Below are 22276 nucleotides of genomic sequence, written 5' to 3' on the forward strand. Positions count from 1 at the left end.
AGCAGTTTAAAACCTTTCCCAAAAATTTGATAAAAACCTGAATTTTAGCAAATATTTTAAATTTTGATGCCATACTTCGTCATTAGTGAACATTTAGCAGCTAAAATTTTGACTCCATACTTCATCATTAGTGGGCAAAAGTGTTGGAAACCTGTCATATGAAGAAAGATTGTCAAAGCTTTAATTACATTCTCTAGAAAGGCGAAGAATTAGGAGTGACATGGTAGAGGGGAATATAACATAACAAAGGGGACATTAATAGGGCATTAACAGTAACAACACAAGACAGAACTCGAAACAACGTATAAGATTTAGGAAAGAATTGCATGGGTAAATACACTGGGTTTGTACCTCAAGGTTCATGTATGCAATATTACAGTTCCAAATAACTCTCATGCATGCATTTAATTTATATTATGTTTATGTTTTTATGTTAAAATGATTTTGTTGATTTGTTTCTATATTTTCATAAGTAAAGCATGCTTACCGTCTTATTTCAAGTTTTATGATAACTTTACAAGGTATAAAACAAAGTTCAGTATAATATTCTGGTTTTCATATAGGAATTATACGTTAATATAACATCATAATAACTTAATGATGTCATGTAAATAACGTTATATTGACGTCATATAAATGTTATATTTATGTTATAAGAACGTAAATTGGTTAGGTTTACATAAAGTAAACAAAAAAAACAAAATGTTGACTGAAAATTATTTATTCTTAAATATAAAGCATAAAAACATTATAATTCCATAGCATTCACTATTATTTTTAAATTTTTACATAAATCTTAAAAAACTGCATCTCAAGAATATATATTTTTAGTTATATCCTTTGGTTTTAAGGACGTCAGAAATAAGTATTTTATGTTAAACGTAACAGTATTACCTTTGTGGCACCATTTAAAAACGTCCACAAACGTTCTGTGTTTGCTGGGTCCCAGACCTGATTATACAGACTCGGTAAATACTGTGACGTACATGAAGAGAGACAACGAAGCATCTCATAATGAATGCCATTGAAGCCCGCCGCCATAGAATCGCAGAGGGCCACGGCAGACTGAATGAAGTTCAGAGAGAGAGAAGGGATCATTATAGGGAAGTCTGAGATGAGTGCAGAAATCTTAAGAATGAGATTCAAGAACAGGGTTAATCAAATAACAAAATTCTTTGGATAAAATGCAAGTGGAAATATAGTTTTGGCTACCACAGTTATTCAGTTTATGTAAATTATAAGTATACAAATCCAACATGTGGTAATGTGCTTAGCCTAGTCAAAGATTGTTCTATAAATATAAAAATTAGGTTTATATAAATATATTTATACAGATTAAATATTTTAATCTGTATAAATACATTTTAAATTTTAGTTAAAAGCAACATTGAAAAGTTATTTAAAATAATTAAAAATAAAGCATTAATTTAAAAAGAATTACTGCATATTAAAGTGTACCTTCACATATGTATAACTACAAAATGGATCTAATAACATAATACTAATCAACAGAAGAACATGCTTACTTGTACAGCACACAATAAGAATCAATATCAGAGCACTGTATTTGTAAATGTATAAACTATTCGGAATATACATTATGTTGGCACCATGAGCCTTGGTCAATGTTCTTAAAACTGAAACAAAGGTCCATATCACTGCACCCAAGACTTAAGGATTCTTCTGTGGAATCAGGACTTGTGAAAAACAATGTACACCAATAATGTACTATAATAACTGGCATTTATGTATTAATACAGTATTGGATTTAGGGTGCTTTGATACATATGACAAGATGAATTTATGGATTAGTTTTTACTGTCTATTATGCTACTTTGTTCAACTATATTACCATGTATGAAGAGAGGGTCAACACCATGTTGAATATTTCAACTCGCAACCAGTATTAGCAAGAGTTGGATGCAAACATAAACCAATATGTATTCCAAAGCACTACATACACAATACATTTTGATGTACAAACACGAATCTAAAAACCTGGTAATTATTACCTAAAGATATATGATGAAATTAAGTCCTAAGACTGAAATACATTTATAATAAAACATGTATAGTACTGAAAATAACCTAGAAAGAAAGTTACTTAGCCCAAGTAAGCATAATGCAGATCTAATAAATCATAATACGCACATGAAGTATATGTTGAGCCTACGTGTGTTTTCATGTCGGGGGCAGATCATAACTCTCACAATATGGGTACACTTTAAAACTGTCAAAATATGGGTCTAACCAAACCACAATCACAATATACAATAAGCTGTCACAGTAAAGGGGAAAGTCAAACACCTGGCTCATTCACCAGAATAAATTAGACAAATTTAACCATGAAAGAACTGTAAATCTTGGAACATTTGGCCTTTTAGTGCGAAATGAATAGCTGCAGCTCTTTACGTGAAAATGTAAGTACAAATGAACACAATTTCTACCAAGATTTACTATGAATATTGTAAATGGTGACTGGTCAATTTTATTCATTTGATTTTTCATCAAATAATAAATGCAGAAAACATTGAGTTTATTTTCCTTCTTTTAGAAAGAAGTCGATTTCAATTGCTTACAGAAGCATTACAAAAATGAAGGTTTTCTTTGTTCCATTATACAACTAGTTCACAACTTTTACAATATTATACAAAATACCACTTCTTTATACCTATTTCATACTTTGTTTACCAATGGATTGACATGCCATTTACACAAGGCCAACAAAAGCAGTGTTTGAGAATGGTATTTAGGATACAATTCACACAAAGATCAACATTTATTATAAGTTTTCCAAATGTAAAATAACATTGACAATGACAGCACTCGGCATTTTTCTTCAAACTTTGACCTTCGCTATCACAAGACATTAAAATGTGACAAGTGTTTTCAAGATCTGATTTATTCATCTTTAAATTCAGTACATGTGGACTTGTATAATTTTTGTTAATTCAGATTCCACAATTCCACTCACTGACACTTTCTATAACTTAATGGAACAGTGAGAACATTTATTTAATTGTATCTAATCATTTATATTATATGACAAGATACAAAAATGATAAATTTACAACCGTTTTCACATTAAAATGCATCCGCTTAGGAGAGAAAAGCCTCGCACTCGGTGTCCCTCTGTCTTCTGCTCCTGCAAGAGGGAAAGACACGTCAGCCATTGTTACGACCCTGAGTTCAGTATTGCACAGTGGCAGATGAACCAGGATCATATAGCATTTGTTGAAATACAGATGATGTAGGGACCCTTCACTTATGTATGTACAGTATTTTAGTGTGATAGGCCCTGAATGTGTTGGATTATATGCTGAATTAGTGATATTTAAGTTATAGAGTTTTTAGATAGGTTTGGTTATAGAAGGAGTGTTTATTGTCTGGTAGGTTTATACACAGGATTTCCTCAAATTGCAAATGGCGGGCGATTGCATCCTTGCTAGACATAAGAAAATTTTGATGCTCCCAGCTTTTTAGTTACAGCGATGACACTTAGTGCATTGTATTGTTAAGCTAGGATGTTATTTTTATACTTAGAATTGCATGGTGGCAATTAATTATAGTCTATCAATTGAAATTATCTACTGGTAGACATTTACTACAAATGTTAAGACTACATAGGTTAGTAAATTAAATTAAACAAATACAGATTATCTGTATGGTAGATTTTGGCCTGGACAACCATATACGAATGCAGAAGATTTCACCAACTAAACTCCTTGTAAGTGATGCTAGCATAATCACGTCACATGTTGTATTAGGTAGTTATTGCCAATTCTTCTTCCCCTTCAATTACACCAGTCAACAGGAGGGACACAGTAATAACTGTAACCAATATATGACGGCTAAATCGGGGGAAATTATTATTATGATTTATTAATTGACATTTACCCATTTGGGTGGCTCGCTTCATGTCCTAACCTGTATACCCTAATCTATATTACTGGGCAGAAATGGCTAGATTTAGCGGACTATCAGATACAGAACACTTCCCTAAATGTTGACGAAGATTGTGCTGATGATGGGAGTTTGTAACTCCCATAACACTGCGTATAGAGGGAAATAACTGTGCAAAACTTTGTTTTTGTTAAATTAATGGTGTCTGCTTCCTCTTGGCTTGATAGACACCACTCTCACACCGGTTCGTATACTGTATGCCCACTATATTGACAATGGGAGGTAGACTTTAGTTTGTTAGTAATTATATTAGAGCCAGTCGTAGAGAATATTTTTTTATTGATTCTAATGCTAGACCTGTGTTTTAAGTGAATTCCCATTATCATTAGCTGGTGAATTTAATAGCGATGTGGCAATGATATCCCCGTTTTCTTCCAAGGAAATTTCCACTGCAATCTTGTTTGCTTTTAATGAATTTGTTATTACAAAATCAGCAGTCATAAATACTCATACTCCGCCCAAGTAAAACAGAAACAAGCAACACTTAGTGGGCCAGCCAGAGGCTTAGGGCCCATGCAGGAATATCCCAGCACAAAAAAAAAAAGCAGCAGCAGCAATATTATCTTCATATTGTAATAACACTTTGATGCTCAACGCAGATGGCTTTTCAACTTTCCTCTTGTGCACCGCGCATTTCGGGTGACCGCACGGAGACACTTAAATGTTTATACACTTTTCGGTCTGCTGACCTTATTTTCCATGTACGTATTTAATTTTGGTATCAATTTATTCGCAAGAGAATGCCCTAGAGGAATATATATATAAAATTTCACCAAAGCCGATGTGAGACCCGCACTAAATAAAAAAGTATGGCCATCGTTAACCGTGAACGCCAAACAGCAATGAAATGTTTATGCTCTTTTCAGGTTTGTCAACCCCATAATTGTGTGTCGTTAAGTTTGGTATCACTGTCATCGCAATAAAATTCCGTACCTAGGTATATGAATATAAAGTACAAAACATGGGCGCGCCCCACCCGTACGACCATGGGAAGATGCCCAAGGGTTACCCACTACTGCACGCCCAGCTGCACATCAGCTACACCCCTACTGAAAAGTTTATACTCTTTTCTTGTTTTTGACCGTAATTTTCGATGTACGTGTTTCAATTTGGTATCAATGTGTTCTCACTGAAATGTTCTAGAGGAACATATGAATAACATGTCAACAAAGCTAACGTAATGCCGGCACCAAATAAAAAGCTAAGTTGTTTGTTAGCCGTGCACACCAAACAGCGCGAACATGTTGCTACTCTTTTCAGGTTTATCAAGTCCAAACTTGTTCGACATCGTTCTTTTTTGGTATCACTGTGATCGCAATAAAATTTCCTACACAGACATATGCATATAAATTAGACAACATGGGGGGCACATAACCTGCAACGACCCCTAACGTCGCCGAAGCCCTCCCGCTACACCCAATACACCAGACAAAAACATACAGTTTGCCAACAGAAGTTTTTGTGCAACAGTGTGCATTGTGGTATCAAATTATTCGCAATAAAATGCTCTAAATAGAAAGACAAATATAAGCAATAACAACTGCAATATATATAAGCAATACCAATAACAAAAGATAAAGACTAAAGTCGGCAAAGTTACCCATGAGCATGCAAAATCAGTAAAATATATGTACAGTGGCACCTCGACATACGATTACCCCTACTTACGATAATTTCGAGTTACAATGTAAATTTCATCGAAAAATGCGACTCGACATCCGATATTTGTTGGTACACGTTTGGGTCGTCCGAGCGCGTGGTTTCCAGTCACGCGGCCGACCTGCCTCAGTTTACTATAGCTGCCCGCTTAGTGACGATCGCACCTATAAGGAATTCTGCTTTTGTGGTGATTTTTTGCATTTTGAACATTAAAGTAATTATTATATATCATGCCATGAGTCCCAGGAAAGTCAGTGGTAAGGCTCAACATATGAAAACCCATGTAAGGATGACCATAGAGCAGAAACAAGAGTACAGAATGTCTCTTCCAAAACAATTAAGAAAATGTGTGCAGCATGGGAAGAATTGCAAACCTTTGCTGAAACGACTCACCCAAATCAAGCTGCAGAAGGTCGTTGCCTTAACCTATTCAATGACACTGTGATGCATCATTACAGACAAATGTTAAAATGAAGGGAAAAACAAATGCCTCTTGACAAATTTGTAGTGAGACAAACAAGCACTGAACCACAACCAGGTCCTAGTGGTATTCAGGCAAAACGTAGGAGAGAGAGTACCCCAGAGAAAACATCACTGCCTGATGTGATAATGGAAGGGGACTCCCCTTCCAAACAGGAACAACTCTCTTCCTCCCCCCTCATCACCATCTTCCATATGCCATCAAGAGCCCTCCATAAAGGTAAGAGAAACTTTGGTACTGTATTGTAGTTAGAAAAAAACATTGTATTCAGTATAAAATGTATTTGTATGTTAATATTTTGGAGGGTGGGGAACGAATTAATTCAATTCCCTTTATTTCTTATATGAAAAATCGCTTCAACTTACAATATTTCGACTTACGATCCATCTCTGGGAACGGATTAGCATCTTAAGTCGTGGCCCCATTGTACAGTACAACCTTGATTCAACAAATCTCCGGCTGGTTCGCACCATGACTTTTGTTAGGCCAAAGCTAGAATATGCAGCTGTTGTGTGGTGCCCATATCTTAAGAAGCACATCAACAAACTGGAAAAGGTGCAAAGACATGCTACTAAGTGGCTCCCAGAACTGAAGGGTAAGCGCTACGAGGAGAGGTTAGAAGCATTAAACATGCCAAAACTAGAAGACAGAAAAAACCAGCGTTGAATGTAATGAAACGCCATTTTCTGGGTGAGTCCCGGAGGCTCCCCGGAGCTATCCCAGGCTGATATGCTAATGTCAGACTTTGGCATCAGTCATGTGTATGGAGTTCTTAGGCCTACCGGGGACCACGGCCAGAACCGGGCCCCCTCAGAGAGGCAATGGGAGCAATGGCCTATAGAAGCCCCCGTGTAGTTGGAAGCATTCTATGTCTGCCATCGACCGGAACAGGCACCCAGAAAGGTAAGCGCCCCAAAACAAACCCCTATTCTGGTTAAAATTGCTACCTAAAACCGAACTAGTGGATAGAACTCCCCAACCGAAAACAAGCAAACTAGTGTGACGTCACACACTGCCGCGCCGCTGTCTGCGCAGCTCCCCCCTCCCCGGGAGGGGGAAGGGGGAGCCCCAGACCCCCCGCGCCGGCTACCCACACCTCAGTTCTTGAGGCTGGATGTCAAAAACGCGAAAAACCGCCGACCGGAGGGAGGGAGGGATGCCGGGGAGCCTCCGGGACTCACCCAGAAAATGGCGTTTCATTACATTCAACGCTGGTTTTCTGGGGGGAGCCCCGTCGGCTCCCCGGAGCTAACTACCCACAGACAAAAAGAGGGACTTACCCGGGAGGCGGTCGTCGCTCACCCCTCAACTCGAAGCCGAGACAACTGGCTGCAACCGCCGACCCAAAGCAACACAGGCCCGACGAGGCCCAGGGACATTCACAAGGTAACGAGCAGCCAGGACCCTGTTCGACCGCCAAAATCCCCGCGCTCGAATATCAGACCAAGACATATTCCCAAAGACGGCAGCAAGTGCCGCGAACTTACGAACGTCATGGGCACGGGGATAGACCGCAGGCTGGCTGGAACTAATAACCCTGCGGACGACCTGAGAGACTTGAACCCGCGAACAGGGAAGAAGGGAAACCGGATCAACCCACAGCGCGTCCCCGGACACAGAAGCTGTGGCGCGCAAATAACGGCGAAGCGCCGCAACTGGACACAAAACATGATGCACCCCCGGCCTGACCAACCAAGCATCAACCACCCATGGACCCCTCCGGAACGCAGCAGTCTCATTCTTCGCCAGAAAAGAAGGAGACGGCTGCAAACGAACAAAACTATCACCACGACCAAAAGAGCAGAAACCCCTGCGCCGGAGGAGAGCATGAAGCTCCCCTACCCGACCCCCAGAGGCCAAAGCCAACAAGAAAAGTGCCTTGGAAAAACAATCCTGGACCGAAGGGGCCACAACGAAACGAGGAGATGAAAGGAAAGCGAGCACTCTGTCCAAAGACCAGGACGGCTCAGGCGACGCATGAGCAGGCCGGAGGTGAAACAATGCACGAGACAGCTTGCGAAACGGCGCAGACGTAACATCGATACCGAAAGCAAGCTGAAGCGGCTCCGCCAGCGCCGCACGATACGAAGCGACAGTGTTAGGCATAAGATGACGGTCCTGAAACAACCACGAGAGGAAGGACAAGACCACCCGAACAGACAAGGAGCTAACACGACGAAGACGCAAAAAGAAACGGAAGGACCGCCAGGAAACTTCATACTGCCGCCGAGAAGAAGCCCTCAGGTGGGACACCAACAAGGAGGCCACCTGATCACCATAGAGATGATGATAGACCCGAGTCAAAAAAACCATACGCGAAGACTCGAGGAGAAGATCGAACCAGCTACGTGACGTACCGGCCCGATCTGCTGAAAGAGGCGGAGCCGCGGGAAAACCCTCGGGGTCGGACACCGAGCAACCAGCGCCTGAAACCAAGGCTGCGCCGGCCACCAAGGGGCCAGAAGGACAACTCTTCCCCGGTAAGTCTCTAAGCGAGTCAGGACCTGGAGCAACAGCCGAACCGGGGGAAAGAGGTACAGGAACCCCCACCTCGACCAGTCTAGCCGAAAGGCATCGACCCCGACGGCCTCGCAATCGGGGAAGGGCGCCGCATAAACGGGAAGACGCCGCGACCACGCCGACGCGAAGAGGTCCACTTCGGGGAGCCCGAACGCCTGGCAAAGCCAACGGAAGGACTCGTCGTCGACCGTCCACTCCGTGGAGAGGGGAACGAAGCGAGACAGGGCGTCGGCCAAGACGTTGGACACGCCCCGTACGTGAACCGCCAGGAGAGCCAAACCCCGAGAACTCAGCAGACGAGTCACCCGAAGCGACCAACCCCAAAGAGACAAGGACCGCATCGAACCCCCGCGGTTCAGGCAATGAACCACCGGAGAGCAGTCCGAATGGAGCCGAATCGTCGATCCGCGGGCCACCCGAATCCTCCCCAGAGCAAACCACACCGCCGCGAACTCCCGCACCGTACTGTGAGCTCGACGGAAGGACGGATCCCAACGCCCCTGGCCAGCCTGGTGAGCACTGGTCACAAAACCCCAGCCGAGAGACGACGCATCCGTGTACACATCGAGCGAGGGCTCGGGTAGGCGCCAAGGCACTGAACCCCGAAAAACCCGAAGAGGAAGCCGGTGACGCAGCAACCAACGCAAGTCCCCCGGGGGTCGAACTCTGCGATCGCGAGAGAGGCGGAAGGGGGAACCCCGAAGGAACTAGAACAGCCGTCGAAGCCAAACCCGACCCGGCGGGTAGACCACCATCGCGAAGTTCAGGCTCCCGCACAGCCCCTCGAGCAACCGCCGGGTGACCCGAGGGCCCTCCAGAAACAGACGAAGGCGGGACCGCAGCCGCAGGAGAGACTCCGGAGGGAGAGACAAAGAGGCGGTTCGAGAGTCCCACACGAGACCCAGCCAAGTCCGAACCTGAGAGGGAACTAGATGGGACTTCCTCCAGTTCACCAAGAACCCGAACCCGGCGAGCTGGGAAAGAACCAAATCCCTGGCTAGCAAGCAAGCTGACTGGCTGGGAGCCCAAACCAGCCAGTCGTCGAGGTAGGCCAACACCCGAACACCTAGGAAACGCAACCGAGCCACCACAACCCGTGTAAGGCGTGTGAACACGCGAGGTGCCAGGTTCAAACCGAACGGGAGACAACGAAAGCGGTAACTCAGACGCCCCACTACAAAACCGAGCCAGTCCCTGAACCGCGGATGAATCGGGACATGCCAATAAGCGTCCCGGAGGTCCCGGGACACCATCCAAGCTCCCGGCTCCAAGAGGAGCCGAACCTGAGACAGCGTAGTCATCCGAAAGGAGGGGCAATGAACCCAGGGGTTCAGACGGGACAAGTCCAGAATGAACCGCAGGTCCGCGCAGTCCCGTTTCGGAACCGGAAACAGACGGGAAACCCATCTGAGGGACGACGTCGTTTCGACGACGCCCAAGCGTACCCACTCCAAGACGACTCGACAGAGCGCAGGGGAAGAAGCCTGCCCTGCCAGCCCCGACCCCCCAAAGGGGGGAGGGGCCACCCAACGCCACCGCAGGCCGCGAGACACGACCCGAAAGGCCCACGGATCGTGGGACCAGGCGCGGGCGAACAGCGCAAGCCGCCCCCCCATCGCCCCGTCAAAGGGGCAAACCGTGAAAGGGCCGGCGACCCTTACGAGACCCAGAACCCCGCACAGCGCGAACACTGCGCTGACCAGACGAGGGAGGGTCCGCAGGAGGAGCCAACCCCAAACCTGACACCAGAGGCCTACCACGACGAGAGGAACCCCGAGCCCTGGCATGACCTTTCCGGGAAGACCCACCCCGGGCCCCCCGGAAAACTAACAAGTCCGACATCGGACGACAAGCCGCCGACGCAGCCTGAATAAACTGCGCCACGGCCGACTCCCCAAACAGGAGAGGACAAAAAGGTGAAGAACGCCTAAGAGCCAGAGCCCAAGCAGATTCCACGGAGGAACCCAGCACCGCCTGCCGACACGCGAGACGGGAAGCATAGAACAGGGAAACCGCATCCCGCAAAATCGGCGTGAACAGCTTCAACAAGGCAGCCGACGGACGCGCAGCCGAGGACAAGGTGCCGGACCCCGGGACAGACCCAAGCGTCCCCACATCCTCCACGAGCCAATCCGAAGACAGCTCCAGGAGGGAAAAGAACCGCAAGGCCGAACACAAAAGGCCCCGGGCGCGCAAGTCCTCCGCCACGAGCGCCGCCGAAAGGGAGGGAACCTGCACATGGAGCTGAATAACGCCCACATCGCGGGGAAGGGCAGGGGCAAACAAGCACTCATTCAGGTACTCAAGTTCACCCCCCAGGAAAACCTGCAGCACCGTGGAAGCTTCCCGCCACTCCAGCGTGCGGGAACGACAGAAGGAATGCCAGGAATCCAGACCAAACAAGGGGCAGTCTGCTAGCCAGGACGACTCCGGAACCTCGTAACGGAGCCAGAAAGGGAACGAAGTCCCAAACCTGAACGTGGACGGATCCATTTCCGAGGCATAATCCGGGTCACGCAGGAGGTAAGCTGCAAAGGCCGCTCGCACCACACCAGGTTGGATGCGATAAGCCGAAAACCTCCGGAAGGACGGAACCGACGTACCCGGGGGAACACGGAACCGAACCCGGGGAGGGGCCGACACCAAATCCAACTCGTACGCAGAGGGGGGAAACGAAAAACCCACTCCTTGTAACAATAATCCCCGCTCAGTGGGAAGAAAAACCCAGGCGGGGTCCAGCGGGGCCCAAGGCCCCCAAGTCAGCCCCTCCCCAGCCTCGAGGTCCGTCACCACAGGACCCGAGGCCGAGTCCTCTCCCCAAGCCCCGACCCCACAAGACAAGGACGGAGCAGCCGGAAAAGCTGGAGGAAGGGGGGCCCACTGGTCAGACCCTGAAGCTTCGGCCGGGAGACAAGACTCGAATGCCTCTGCCGCCCCCCCGGAAGGGGCAACCCCCGAAGCTGCCCGAGTCTCGAGATCAAGTAACCCCTGCTCCGACCCCGAAACCCTCAGACGCTTCGGGGCCGGAAGCAGGGGCGGGGGACCAGAACGAACAGAAGGGGAAGGACGAGGAGGTGCGGACTGAACCAGGATCGAAGCGACCCCCACCCCCAAGTCCGGGTCTCGAAAAGCAAAGCGGGGCAGCCCCGGGGCATCCGGGGAAGCAACCAACCGAGCGCGTTGCAACAGACGAAACCTAGACTGCAACGCACGTGCCGCCCGTACCCGAATAGAATCATCAGAGGATTGGGTAAATTGAGTCACAAGCAAGCAGCAACACTCACAGGACTCAGGGTCGAAAGTATCACCGACCCAACAGGCAGCGTGGCAGAGGCAAAAACAATGAGGGTCACCCTGAGACAAGGGGACCGAGCAACCCTCAAACTCGCACACAGCGAGTGGGGACTCCGGGGTCACATCCATCGGACCCACGCGCCCCCTAGGGGATTCCCAGGGTCCTGAGCGTTTACTTTAAGAGGACTCGCGCTCAGGTAGTCCCAGGCAGGGTGCTGCAAACCGGCGCCCAAAACTACCAAGCAAACTTCTAAAGCTGAACCCCAGGGACGTGTACACTCACAGGGACCTAGCAGGGGGCGCCACCGAGGAGAACAGTGGAAGGGCAAAAACAAACTGAATAAAATGACAGAACCCCCCACCAGGCAAAAACAAAAAGAAAAACAAAACCCCGCAAGAGGACAGCGAACCCCAAGGAACAGAGCCGGCCGCGATGTCGGGAAATACAAGCTGAGCAGCACCCTGCGCCCCTACCAGTGCAAACTGCCTCTTACCTGCCGGTAACAAGGGAGAACAGAACACCCAAGAGCCCAACAGGCAGCCGAAAAACCGAAAGGTAAAACGGACCAGCAGAGGCAGACCCCGATGAGCCTGTGGAAGGTGGCCCCAAGCCCCAAGGGCAGTACTTACAGGGCACCTAGGGAAGGCAGCCCTAGGCGCATGCAGCCCGAGTACTGAAGATAACTCCTGGCTCTCGCACCCACAAAACTAACACCACACGCAAAGCACAGTGCAGTAGCGACACCGGAGCCAGAGCACACGACCATCGCCTATAGCATCAGCCTCAAGAACTGAGGTGTGGGTAGCCGGCGCGGGGGGTCTGGGGCTCCCCCTTCCCCCTCCCGGGGAGAGGGGAGCTGCGCAGACAGCGGCGCGGCAGTGTGTGACGTCACACTAGTTTGCTTGTTTTCGGTTGGGGAGTTCTATCCACTAGTTCGGTTTTAGGTAGCAATTTTAACCAGAATAGGGGTTTGTTTTGGGGCGCTTACCTTTCTGGGTGCCTGTTCCGGTCGATGGCAGACATAGAATGCTTCCAACTACACGGGGGCTTCTATAGGCCATTGCTCCCCTTGCCTCTCTGAGGGGGCCCGGTTCTGGCCGTGGTCCCCGGTAGGCCTAAGAACTCCATACACATGACTGATGCCAAAGTCTGACATTAGCATATCAGCCTGGGATAGCTCCGGGGAGCCGACGGGGCTCCCCCCAGAAAAAAGAGGTGATGTGATCACTACATACAAAATAGTAACAGGAATTGATAAAATCGACAGGGAAGATTTCCTGAGACCTGGCACTTCAAGAACAAGAGGTCATAGATTTAAACTAGCTAAACACAGATGCCGAAGAAATATAAGAAAATTCACCTTCGCAAATAGAGTGGTAGACGGTTGGAGTAGAGTGGTAGTTAAGTGAGAAGGTGGTGGAGGCCAAGACCGTCAGTAGTTTCAAAGCGTTATATGACAAAGAGTGCTGGGAAGACGGGACACCACGAGCTTAGCTCTCATCCTGTAACTACACTTAGGTAATTACACTTATCAGGCAGGATTTACTCACCCCGTTCGACGAACAATGATTTGCCTAGGCGGGGGATGTTCAAATTTGTTTACGATGTCGAGAGAGTTCACAGATTGGTGGAAAACTTTCCCATTCTATCACAGATTACAATTAATAATTCGCTCATATGGCAAGTTCGATTACACAAGCGTCCCACACAAGTGGACTGCACAAGTGGTCCACAAGTGGTCCACAAGCTTACAATGTTGGGACAGAGTTCATGGAGTGGTGGAAAACTGTCCCATTCTATCACAGGTTACAATTAATAATTCCTTCATAAGACATGTTGGATCACACAAGTGGACCACACATGTGGGCCACACAAGTGGACCACAAGTGGTCCACAAGCTTACGATATTGGGACAGAGTTCACAGTGTGGTGGAAAACTGTCTGGTTGATACCTGGTTGATGGGGTTCTGGGAGTTCTTCTACTCCCCAAGCCCGGCCCGAGGCCAGGCTCGACTTGTGAGAGTTTGGTCCACCAGGCTGTTGCTTGGAGCAGCCCGCAGGCCCACATACCCACCACAGCCCGGTTGGTCCGGCACTCCTTGGAGGAATAAATCTAGTTTCCTCTTGAAAATGTCCACGGTTGTTCCGGCAATATTTATTCTCATTCTATCACAGGTTACAATTAATGTCACAGGTTACGATATGTCTCATTCTATCACAGGTTACAATTAATAATTCCTTCATAAAACAAGTTGGATCATACAAGTGGACCACTCAACAAGTGAACCATATGAACCAAACACCAGCCAGAATGGTCCACACAACAAGTGAAGCATATTAACCACACAACAGCCATAGTGGTCCACACAAGTGAACGACTGAGTTTCAATGATTTTCGTTCACCGATTTGTAACACACATATCTTTGTAAATTAATTTAACCACTTAACTGCGCCAACCAAGTATTCTCGGTTGGCGGGAAACTGCGCCAACCAAGAAAACTCTCTTTGACTTTTCCGTACCAATTCTAAATGTGCGCGAGGTTAGTTATGTACGAAATGGACTCTTGGGACCTCCAGTGAGAGGCCACCATCTTGGAAAAAATTCCCAGAATGCCCTAGGACTGCTGGCTGGGTTAGTACTGAATGAGCAACCATGGGTGGCACACGCGCCTCTGGCTTCCAAACACCTGTCCGATGCGGTGTTGAAAGATAACGCTCTGTCGGTGAAATCCAAATCTTATTGTTTGAAGAACATAAGGGTCATAATATTGGTGAAACTAGGTGCAATAAAGACCTAACACATAGATCAGATGCAAGTGATACAGCACCTATGAGGACGATACAACGAGCGTATTCAGTTGTAGCTCTGAGCGTCACCCTTGCAATCCTATGCTATCTCCAATGTATTTAGATGATACAAAGATGAATCGTTTTCTACGTTCAGTGATGATGCATCTGATACAAGTAGCATAGATGAACAGTGTTAGCAGATTGCATGGTGGTGTTTCCCATAGATATTTTCAAGAATACCTGAATCTCTTCCTGACTGACGGACACTCTTTGAGTGTCTAACATCATTGCAATACATCTCCGTAACATAACATCTCCGCAATACCATTATACAAGGACCAATCTTCTTCTCCTGCGACGAAGCGTAGGAGAGGAAGCCTGCCTCATCAGCTTCGAACCCCCCGGAGGAGGCGGAGCCACCCAACACCACCGCAGGCTGTGAAAAACAACCCGAAACATTACCAAATCGTGAGACCAGGTGTGAGCGAACAAAGCAAGCCTTCCCCCATCATCCCGTAAATGGGGCGAACCGCGAAAGGGCCACTGCTCCTTACGAGAACCCGACCTGCGCACAGAGCTAACACCACGCCGGTCAGGCATAGGTGGGACCGCAGGCGGCACCGGCACTGAACCCGACACCTGTGGCCCACCCCGACAAATGAAACCACGAACCCTGGTACGACCCCGCCGAGAAGGAACCCCCCCCCCCCCCGGTTCTCCCAGAGCACCAACAACTCAATACATAGGGCGGCAAGAGGAAGAAGCCGCATGAATATAATGCTAAACCGCAGAAGCCTCAAAAAGGGAGAAGACAACCTAAGAACCAGGGCCCACGCGGATTCCAAGAAGGAAGCAAGGACCGCCTGTCGACTTGCGAAACGTGCTGCGAAAAAATGCAGCAACGCCTCCCGCAGGATTGGCGCAAAGAGCTTCAACATGGCAGATGATGCCCGAGCAGCAGGGACCAAGGCGCCAGACCCAGGAACGTCCCCAAGCGCCTCTACATCCTCCACAAGCCAATCTGAAGACAGCTCCAGGAGGGAAAAGAAACGCAGGACCGAAGCCAAAAAGCCATGAGCATGCAAATCCTCCGCCACAAGTGCAGTCGACAGGGAAGGAACCTGCACATGAAGCTGCACCGCACCAACATCCCGCAGAAGGCCAGGAGCGAAAAGACACTCATTAAGATGCTCCAAATCGCCCCCCAGGTAAACCTGGACCACCGACAACGCCTCGCACCACTCAAACACGTGGGACCGACAGAACAAGTCCCAAGCATCCAGCGAAAACAAGGGGGCAGTTTGCAAGCCAGGACGACCCTGGAACCTCATAACGTACCCAGTAAGGACACAATGATCCAAACCTGAACGAAGAAGGATCTATTATGGAGGCGAACTCCCAAGTCACGCAGGAGGTAAGCCGCAAAGGTCAACTGTACTTCAGGCGGAGAGATGCGGGTAGCCGAAAAACCCCGGTAGACGGAACTGAAAAATCCACAGGGACACGGAACTGAACCCGGGGAGCAGCAGAACCCAAGTCCAGATCGCATGCAGAAGGGGAAAAAGAAAACCCCACTCCTTGCAACAGTAAGCTTCGCTCAGAAGGACAGAAAATCCAGGCGGGGTCCTATGGAGCCCAAGCCCCCACGTCAGCTCCTCCCCAACCCCAGGAGCCTCTACACCAGGCCCCGGGGCCAAGTCGTCCTCCAAAGCCCCAGCCTCACAAGAAAAAGCCGGGGCAGCCAGAAGAGAAGGGCCCTACTGGTCAGACCCCGGAGCATCGGCCGGAGGACCAGACTCAAATGCCTCCACAGCTACCCTGGATGGGGTAACCCCCAAAACTGCCCGAGTCTAAGAAACCACGGAACCCCGCCCCGACCCCGAAGCCCTCAGATACTTAGGAGCTGGAAGCAAGGGGGGGGGGGGGGGAAGCAGAACGAACCACCGAAGGGGAAGAACAAGGGGGCATGGACGGAACCAAGGCCGAAGCAAAAAACAACAGAAGAAAGTATAGCAACAGAAGAAATCGAAATAAAAACACCTAGAAGGGGGACCATAAAAGCATACTGCCTCACCCCCTCACTAGGCAAAAACAAAAACAAAAGAAAAACCCTGCAAGAGAACAACGTACCCAGGCAGAACAGAGCCGGCCGCTGTTATTGGTGAAAACTAGATGGGCGGTACCCCGCGCCCCTACCAGTGACGAAAACTACCACCTACCCAGAGACAAACAAGGGCAACAAAACGCCAGCCGACTCCAAGGGCGGCTCAATACCGAGCAGTAAAGGACACAGCGGAGGTAGAACCCAAGGTGACTTGTGGAAGGTGAGCCCAATCCCCAAGGGCAGTACTTATAGGGCACCTAGGGAAGATAGCCCTAGGCACAAGCAGCCTGAGTACCGTTGGAATCACGCTCTTGGCTCACACCCCACCGATAGAGACAGTCCACACCACAAGGCACAGAACTGAAACAAAAACCAGAGCCAGAGGCACTCGACCGGCCAGTAATTCCATCAGCAAAGACCTGCCAGTTGGATCGCTGGCGTGGAGGGTCTGGGGTCCCCCTTCCCCCTCCCAGGGAGGGGGAGGGGGAGGGGGTTGCTCAGACGGTGGCGCGGAGACATAATGACGTCAAGCTAGTTTGACAATTTTGTTTGGAGAGTTCTGTCCACTCGTTTGGCTTTCGGTAGCAATATTTTCACCAGAATAGGGGTTTGTTTTGGGGCCTACCTTTCTGGGTGGCTATCCCAGTGATGGCAGACATAGAATGCTCCCAACCACAAGGGGTTTTCTATAGGCCATTGCTCTTCGTGCCTCTCTGAGGGGACCAGGTTCTGGTTCGTGGTCCCCGGTAGGCAAGAACTCCTAGCATAGCTCCAGGGAGCCGACGGGGCTCCCCTCAGAAAATAATTTTTTCCAGAGAATTTATTTCCTGCGCACTGGGGGGGGGGGGGGTTATCATATTTGGAAGCCTAGCAGTTGAGGGGTTAAGGAGAAAAACTTATGACGGAAATAGCCACCATCGGAACGCGAAAGTGTTATTAATGGTTAGTAAATTGTGTCTTTTTTCTGACAATATCCATCAGCTCTCTTTATTAGGGTTAGGTGATCTGCTCTAGACTGCAGACCATATTTATATATAATTCTGGGAACTGTTTCCCTGGGGTCCAGGCCAATCCTAACCCCTTTAGGCGGTACTCCAGTACCTGGTTTTTACCCTAGCAGGTCCCCCAACTTATAACAGCCATTTGCATGATCTCTTAACAGCTAGTATACATAAACAAACACAAGACACAATGTGCATAAATTCTCCTTTGCAAATTAACAGAGAATTTAAAATAAATTAAATAAAAGGGAAGCATAGGCCAAAAGCACTGAAAGCATTAAAACTGTGTATTATACATTATATTGATGAATAGGCTAACACACACACATGCAGGAACAAATGGGCAGAGTTTCCTTCACTTGATACAACTGTTCACTAGTAGTAAATAGGTAGCTGGGAATTAGACTGCTACTATGGGCTATTTTCTGGGGATATGTGTGCATGTGTTAAAAATATATGTAGTAGATATAGTATAGGAAAAAACAGATTGGTTGAGCTAATATAACTCAATCCTGTAGGCACAAATAATAAACAAACACAAACAATAACCATGTCTGAAGGCTACAATAACCATGTCTGATTTTTATTAAATATACTGAACAAAGAAACCAATATTCTTACTCATGATCACAGCAGAAGAAAGAGTTGATAGTATCATGAATGGTACGCTCTCCCTCATCTTGGAAAGCTGAACTTGTGGGTTCCTCTATGCATTCGTTAATGAATTTCATCAACCCAGATTCTGGGAACCCATCATTATAGTAATTCTGGAAATTATTTTTATCATGAGTTCTATGATAATAGATCTGTAAAATATTGTGTATAGCAAACTTAACAAGCTCCAGATTCTAAAAAAAAAAAAAAAAAAAAAAAAAAAATTGAATGTAATGAAACGCCATTTTCTGGGCGAGACCCAGAGGCTCCCAGGAGCCTCCAGGCATATCCAGGCTGATATGCCAGGCTGATCAGACTCCAACTTCAATCATGTGTATGGAGTTCTTTGGGCCTACTGGTGACCACGGCCAGAACCTGGCCCCCTCAGAGAGGCAAGGGGAGCAATGACCTATAGAAGCCCCCGTGTGGGCTTCTATAGGTTATTGCTTCCAACCGTGTGGTTGGAAGCATTCTATATCTGCCATCGACCGGGTCAGGCACCCAGAAAGGTAAGCATCCCAAAACACACCCCTATTCTGGTGAAAATATTGCTACCAAAAGCCAAACAAGTGGATAGAACTCCCCAAACAAAAACGAGCAAACTAGTGTGACGTCACCCGTTGCCGCGTCGCAATCTGCGCAGCTTCCCCCTCCCCAGGAGGATGGGGGAGAAGACCCAGACCTACCGCACCGGCGATCCACACCCCAGTTCTGAGGCTGAATGTCAAAACACGCGAAAAAAATGCCGACCGAATGGAGGTAGGGATGCCAGGGAGCCTCTGGGTCTCACCCAGAAAATGGCGTTTCATTACATTCAACACTGGTTTTCTGGGGGGAGCCCCCTACAGCTCCCCAGAGCTAACTACCCAGAGGAAAAAAGAGGGACTTACCCTTTAGGCGGTTGCTGCTCACTCCTCAACCCGAACTTGAGACAACTGGCTGCATCCACCGACACAAAGCGACACAGGCCCGACTGGGCCCAGGGACATTAACAAGGTAACGAGCAGGCAGGACCTTGTTCGACCTCCAAAATCCCCGCGCCCGAATGTCAGCCCAAGACATATGCCGAAGAAGGCGGCAAGAGCCACGAACTTGCAAACGTCATGTGCACAGGGATAAACCGCAGGCTGGCTAGCCTTAAGAACCCTGCGGACGACCTGGGAGATCCGCACCCATGAACAAAACATGATGCACCCCCGGCCTAACCAACCAAGCATCAACAACTCAGGGACCCCTCCGGAAAGCAGCAGTCTCATTCTTTGCCTGAAAAGGAGGAGAAGGCTGCAGACGAACAAACCGATCGGCCCAACCGAAAGAGCAGAAACCCCTGCTCCGGAGGAGAGCATGAAGCTCACCAACCCGACCCACAGAGGCCAATGCCAACAGAAAAAGAGCCTTGGAGAAAGAATCCTGAACAGAAGGGGCCACAACAAACAGAGGAGAAGAAAGATAAGAGAGCACTATGTCCAATGACCAGGACGGCTCAGGCGGCGCATGAACAGGCCGGAGGTGAAACAAAGAACGAGACAGCTTGTGAAACGGTGCAGACGTAACATCAATACCGAACGCAAGCTGAAGTGGCTCCGTCAGTGCCGCACAATACGAGGCGACAGTGGTAGGCATAAGGAGACAGTCCTGGAACAACCAAGAGGGAAAGGACACCACCACCTTAACTGAAAGCGAAGTACAACGACGAAGACGTAAGAAGAATCGAAAGGACCGCCAGGAAACTTCATACTGCCGCCGAGATGAAGCCTGCAGGTGGGACACTAACAAGGAAGCCACCTGATCACCATAGGGATGATGATAAACTAGAGTAAAAAATACCATATTCAAAGACTCGCGGAGAAGATCGAACCAGCCACGTGACACACCGGTCTGATCTGCTGGAAGAGGCGGAGCCCGGAAAAACCTCCGGGTCCGGACACCGAGCAAGCAGCACCTGAAACCACGGCTGGGCCGGCCACCATGGGGCCAAGAGGACAACTCTCCCCTGGTAAGTCTCCAAGTGAATCAGGATGAAGAGCAACAGGGGAACCATGGAAAAGAGGTAAAGGAACCCCCCACCCCGACCAGTCCTGACCCCAATGGCCTCGCAGTCGGGAAAGGGCACCACATACTGGGGAAGGCGCAGCGACCAGGCCGAAGCGAAGAGGTCTACCTCGGGTCATCCGAACATCTGGCAAAGCCAACGGAAGGAGTCGGCGTCGACCGTCCATTCCATGGAGAGGGGGAACGAAACGAGACAGGCCATAGGCCAAGACGTTGGACACCCCCCACACGTGAACTGCCAGGATAGTCAAACCCCGAGAACTCAGCAGACGGGTCACCCGAAGCGACCAGCACCAAAGAGCCAAGGACTGCATTGACAATGAACAGACAATGAACAACGGGGACAGACAGACAATGAACAACGGGGGAGCAGTCCGAATGGAGGCGGATCGCTGACCCGAGGCGACCCGAAGTCCCCAAAGAGCAAACCACACCGCCGCGAATTCCCGCACCTTGCTGTGGGCTCAACGAAAAGACAGACCCCACCGTCCCTGGCCGGCCTGCTGAGCACTGGTCACAAAGCCCCAGCCGAGAGATTACGCGTCCGTGAACACATTGAGCGAGGGCTCGGGAAGGCGCCAAGGCACTGAACCTTTAAAAACCCGAAGAGCAAGTTGGTAACACAGCAACTGACGCAAGGCCCCGGGACACAAACCAAGCGATTGCGAGAGAGGCGGAAGGGACGTCACCGAAGGAACCAGAACAGCCGACGAAGCCAAACCCGACCCAGTGGGTAGACCAGCATCACGAAGATCAGGCTCCTGCACAGACCCTAGAGCAACCGCCGGGTGACCTGGAGGCCTCAAAAAACAGGCGCACGCGGGACTGCAGCTGCAGGAGAGACTCCGGAGAAAGAGACAAGGAAACAGTCCGAGAGTCCCACACAAGGCCCAGCCATGTCTGAACCTGGGAGGGATCCAGATGGGACTTCCTCCAGTTCACCAAGAACCCAAACCCGGCGAGCTGAGAAAGAACCAAATCCCTGGTCAGTAGACAAGAAGACCGGCTGAGAGACCACTCCAGCCAGTTGTCGAGGTAGGCCAACACCCAAAGACCTAACAGACGCAGACGGGCCACCACGACCCGTGTAAGGCGTGAACCCACGGGGTGCCAGGTTGAACCCGAACGGGAGACAATGAAAGCGGTAACCTTGATGCCCTACAACAAAACTGAGCCAGTCCCTGAACCCCAGATGAATCCGGACATGCCAATAGACGTCCCTGGAGGTCCTGGGACACCATCCAAGTGTCCAGCTCAAAAAGGAGCCAAACCTGGGAGAGCATAGTCATCCGAAAGGAGGGGCAATGAACCCCAGGGGGTTCAGATGGGACAAGTCCAGAATGAACGGCAGGTCCGTGCAGTCTCGTTTCGGGACCGGAAACAGACGGGAAACCTATCTAAGGGACGTCATCGTTTCAACCATGCCCAAGCGAACACACTCCAAGATGACATGACAGAGCACAGGGGAAGAGGCCTGCCCTGCCAGCCCCGACCCCCCCAATGGGGGACTACCCAACACCATTCTCAATCAACTTGAGAATGGTCCAGGACGGACCAAAACATCGTCGTCCCTTCACATTCTAGTGTGTGGTCTGGTCATCAACAAATGAAACCTAGAATGCAACGCCTGCGCAGCCTGTACCCGAAGATCATCCGCAGATTGGGTAAACTGAGTCAACAGCAAGCAGCAAAACTCACAGGACTCAGGGTCGAAAGTGTCACCGACCCAACAGGTAGCATGACGGAGGCAAAAGCA

General features: G+C 48.9%; 1 protein-coding gene across 1 annotated transcript in view; it reads right to left on the minus strand.

The window, feature by feature from the left end:
- Nucleotides 1–705: 705 nt before the first annotated feature.
- Nucleotides 706–22276, minus strand: part of LOC123771642 (mucolipin-3-like) — a 240139-nt gene continuing 218568 nt past the window's right edge. Inside the window, exons 16-17 of the mRNA XM_069313231.1 lie at nucleotides 18436–18581; nucleotides 706–3145 (exon numbers count right to left, since the gene is read on the minus strand). Coding sequence (XP_069169332.1) covers nucleotides 3100–3145; nucleotides 18436–18581 — 192 coding nt within the window. The 3' untranslated portion in view covers nucleotides 706–3099. The remainder of the gene's footprint in view (nucleotides 3146–18435; nucleotides 18582–22276) is intronic.

This window comes from Procambarus clarkii, chromosome 75 (genome assembly GCF_040958095.1).
Source record: "Procambarus clarkii isolate CNS0578487 chromosome 75, FALCON_Pclarkii_2.0, whole genome shotgun sequence".
Classification (NCBI taxonomy): Eukaryota; Metazoa; Arthropoda; class Malacostraca; order Decapoda; family Cambaridae; genus Procambarus; species Procambarus clarkii.